The sequence below is a fragment of the Octopus bimaculoides genome, chromosome 2 (assembly GCF_001194135.2).
Source record: "Octopus bimaculoides isolate UCB-OBI-ISO-001 chromosome 2, ASM119413v2, whole genome shotgun sequence".
NCBI classification, from domain to species: Eukaryota; Metazoa; Mollusca; class Cephalopoda; order Octopoda; family Octopodidae; genus Octopus; species Octopus bimaculoides.
In genome coordinates this window covers 107153328-107158258 of record NC_068982.1, presented here as the reverse complement: position 1 = coordinate 107158258, position 4931 = coordinate 107153328, and the positions used below count along the sequence as shown (strand labels likewise).

The 4931-nt window shown below is 36.8% G+C and overlaps 1 protein-coding gene across 1 annotated transcript in view; it reads left to right on the top strand.

The window, feature by feature from the left end:
- LOC106871016 (deoxyribonuclease gamma) overlaps window positions 1-4931 on the top strand; it is a 93675-nt gene that overhangs the window by 43651 nt on the left and 45093 nt on the right. Inside the window, exon 2 of the mRNA XM_014917271.2 lies at window positions 4106-4203. Coding sequence (XP_014772757.1) covers window positions 4106-4203 — 98 coding nt within the window. The remainder of the gene's footprint in view (window positions 1-4105; window positions 4204-4931) is intronic.

Below are 4931 nucleotides of genomic sequence, written 5' to 3'. Positions count from 1 at the left end.
TGTGTGTGTGTGTGTGTGTGTGTGTGTGTGTGTGTGTGTGTGTGTGTGTGTGTGTGTGTGTGTAATCTAAACTCGAATGCGATTGGTTAACTCACATTGTGCCAGTCCATCATACTATCACCTATCCCACCAACCAGTCTCTCTAAGTAGGCAAAACCTCACGCCGCCTCTCACACCAAACAAATCCCTGTCTTTAGGTCTTCCTATGTTACAACGCTACACTTCATTCTGTAAATACACATATTACAGCATATATAAATATTCTTAAAACAACGGGCGGAAAAATTTTTAATTACATTGCTTTTTCTCGAAAATTTTTAGAAACTGCACCTAATTATTACTTACTTATAGCAGGTCTCTACCTAAATTTCAAGCTCTCCTGCTTTCTCTGGAAATGTGTGCGTAAAGGAACAAATAGGATCTTTCAAATTGAGTGATTACGTCAGCGAAAATCTGGCCAATCAAATTACAAGAAACACATCCTGGATTTTTGAGTGATGACGTCATCACAGATCTCTCCGATAAGATTTGTTCTGGGACTCTATAAGAGACCAGATCTTACGACAAAGTAAAGGAAAATTTGAATGATAAACGGTACATCAGGAAGTTAGCAACGTAAGCAACGAAGAGTAACTGCCGGCAAATTCTCGATCTTGGAAGTAACCACAGTTCAGACTGTCAAAATGCTGGATTATGAAAAGAACTGTCACTGTTACCTCTAAAACACTCACCACTTCCTCAGACACGCTTCTAGTGTTCTCTTGAACATCATTTTCTTTTTTCTGCCATAAACAGTACTAGTCAACATAACTTAATTCTCTTTTCTTGGAACAGTAATGTTGCCCGGAAGCTTGAAGAAGACAGTAGAATTGACACTAAGCGCAGCCTCTCTTGGACACAAAACCCTTACATTACATCACACTATGAAGGCTATGCGTTTGCAATACAGTAACAAGAGATTGCCACAAAGTACCTGGTAAACAAGAGAGACAGTGTAAATTCGTGAAAATAAAACAAATGAACACCTAAAACTGAAAGTTTTCGTTCTCATTCATCTAACATTACTCATTGTTACAACTTTGATTTATTCCAGTTCTAATGTTCCATATAATAACGTCGGTGAACAATCGTTATGCAAAATATAAACAAAGAGAATGAACTGGACTAAATTAAGGCATTTTCCCCACAAAGTATGATAATGGAGATTCAGTAGTCTATGAAATATTTTGAATCATAATTCATTTTTTTACGATGATATTTAAACAAAATTTAAATAACTATATAGCACAGGTTTTACCTGCAAGTAAAGTAGTTTTGAAACAAAATCCATAATAGATTTATAGACGAACCTTTTAAGTTATGAAAAAAAAAGCACTTTAATATATTCATTGATAAAAACATAGTAACTATTTTACGAAACCAGACTGAATTTACGATTATTTTAGAATTTAGTTAACACACATTGGAATGTAATTTAGATAGAAAAATTGTAACGAAAGGGTTAAATCAATATTTCTGATCATTATAAAATACTGAGTTGGCTCCTTTTAAGTAACTTATTCAATGTTTTGCAGACAAAATATGGCTGTGACTAAAAAGAAAAAAGAAATAAACAAATAAGTGTGAACTTTTATTTTTGATTATTCATAAGTTGATTTTAGTGAATTAATAATGAATATTTTAGAGGTATCATTTTTTTAAAAATATTTTATAGTTTTATCAAATAATTATTTCATATATGTGGGTGTATGTATGTATGTATGTATGTCTCTTTTAAATTATTATACATCTTCCACTGAGGAGGGAGCCGGTTTCCAACAAAGATACAAGGCTCCATCTTTGGGATGTAGTTAACACAGACAAATTCACATTTGGAACTTGAGAAAAGTCTTGCATATTTTTACTATTCTACTCACAGATTGGACTTCTAATGTACGAATCAACCGGTCAATTTCTCTTTCTGAAAATCCCAGTTTATCCAGTTCTCCTTTAAGCATTTACTAACAAAACCTAGTGTTCCAATTATTATTGGTATGAATATGAATTCATTGTCTGGATATAGAAGCTGGAGGTTTCGAAGCAGCTGTCCATAGATATCCCCATTTTCTTCGATTTTCAAAGAGATATTTATATCTGCAGGGCAGCTAACCTCTATGATGGTACATTCCTCTGCCCCTCTGTACCAAGCAACAATATCCAGTTTGCTATGCTTACATTTAACAGAAGTTTTGATGGAAATATTCCACCAGTATTCCTTGAGTTAGAGTCTATGAATGTATTCCATAACAGAGGGATTTTCTAAGTTTATTTCAGAACGGCTTTTTTTTTTTTTGCAGATAGCATTGTAAATTGTTTTATCAGCAACATCGTGCCGCATAGGGAGGTAGTACCGTGACGACATTTTAGGACAGCTGCTAATAACATGCGTAATGTCTTCCACAGAAACATGACATAGCCTACGCATGCAGTTGCACCTTGGGATTACAAGAGCGTCACTGTCTCTCTTGTTTACCAGGTACTTTGTGGCAATCTCCTGTTACTGAATTGTAAACGCATAGCCTTCAAAGTGTAATGGTTTCGGGTTTATGCGGTGGCCTTTTACGATCTTCCAGCTCACCATACAAAAGTTGCTTAGGAAGTCCATTATAATTCATTCTCACCAGATGTCTTCCCCAGCTCATACTTTGCAGAATGACCGATTCTACATTCCTGCTACAACGTCTCTCAAGTACCTCTACATCACCGATTGCCATACTCCAGTTTATACAAAGTATTTTCCGAAGACAATGTTGATGGAATCGTTCCAAATGCTTCAAATGCTAACGATAAATATACCATGTCTCACTTCCATAGAGCGATGATGGCAGAACACGCGCAATATATATATATATATATATATATATATATATATATATATATATATATATATACACAGAATGCAGTGAATAAACTAAATTACGCAAAAATGAAAATAACTCTGACATCTCATTTTAACAGATATATTTACCAAAATTGCATAAAAATATCTTTAAATACTAAAGAGTAAATTTATTCAATAAAATTGCCATTGGCTTCAATCACAGCCTCCAGACGACTTCGGAACTTCATGTAACTTTTCTGGACGGTCTCCTTGTTTACGGTGGTGAATGTTGCCATAATCCTTGCCTTCAGTTCATCTTTGGTGCTACAAGGAGTTTTGTTGGTCTCTCGCTCAACTGCACCACACACATAATAATCAAGGAGGTTACAGTCTAGGGAGTTAAGTGGCCAGATATTAGGGGTTGTGTGGTCGCAGAAATTGTCTGACAGCCATGACTGGGTTTTCCTGCTTGTGTGGAATGGTGCAGAGTCCTGTTGCCAGACATAGGGTCTTCCAGCAGCCACCTTCTTGATCTAAGGCAGCACTACCTCCTCCAAGCACTTGATGTAGGCCTCCGTGTTGAGTTTGAAGCCGTGTGGGAAGATGAGTGGAGGCATAATATCGCCATCACTAGTGATCACTGCAAAGACCATGATGTTGACTGGATGTTTGATTTTTATCACATTGGTATATGTTCTCAGATTGCACTGACCTCAAATTGACACCCAAAAACTCTGAAATGTTCATGCTGGAGCTTCCGGCTGGAATGCCAAGCAGTACACCATGTTTCCAAATTTCTGGCAGAGTGAATTGCGTCATAATGCTATTTTTCTCACAGACGGTGCCCAACTGACCCTATTATGCTGTGTAGTCGACAAAATCAAAAACAATGTGCATACGCGAAATTAAAAATATAAAATGGCGACAATTTAGCCATCGTGCCTTGTATACACACACACACACACACATACATATATATATATATATCGTAGAATCGACCATAAGAGTACTGTGAACTTGCTGTGGAGAGTGGAAAATCCAACACACATTTCGGATTGAGTACTTTTTCAGGAGAGTCAACTACGTGTGAGCATGTGCATGTGTGTGTGTGTGTGTGTGTGTGCCATCATCTGAATAAACAGATATTTCCAGGCTCTTTCATGTTATTAAGTACTCTGCCCTGAATTAAATTTCTTGCAGATTTTTTTAACAATATTTATCATTCTTTCTATATTTGTTTTACAGATCGTTGCACGCTACGAAATTGTTTTCTTACAACAAATCAAAGGAATGTCTGATGATGACGTGGAAACACTCATGAGTAAAGTGAAACAACGTACAAGGTATTTATTTACTTTTGTAAATCCTCATCCTCATCCTCGTCCTCATCCTCATCCTTACCTTCGTCGTCGTCATCATCATTCTCACCATCATCATCAAAAGCACGAACAAGACTAAAAACAGCTAATATTTATTGGTATTGATTTCTAATATTGCACCGTACTGGAAATTTGGAGGGTTTCAGTCGATTTCAAACACTTCAAACATTGACCATTACTACTACTACTACCAGAACCACTACCACTCATTTCATCATTACCAGAAGGATGAAAGGCATCGCCATCCTCATCAAGTTATCAATGCTTCAATGGTCAATAAAATAAGCATAATTAAAAGCGACGAGCTGGCAGAATCGTTAGCACGCCAGGCAAGATGCTTAGCAGCATTTCGTCCGTCTTTACGTTTTGAGTTCAAATTCCGCGGAGGTCGACTTGCCTTTCATCCTTTCGAGGTCGATGAAATAAGTACCAGTTGAGTACTGGAGTCGATGTAATCGACTTATCCCCACCCCCACCCCTCGAAAATTACTGGCTCTGTGCCAAAATTTGAAATCAATAAAATAAGCAGCAGTATTTTAAAATTGACTCTAGTTATCGACCCTGCTAATTTATAGTCTTATACATACTTAGCTATCGTTATTATTATTAGGTACATCTTTAAAGCGGCGAGCTGGCAGAATCGTTAGCACGCCAGGCAAGATGCTTAGCAGCATTTCGTCCGTCTTTACGTT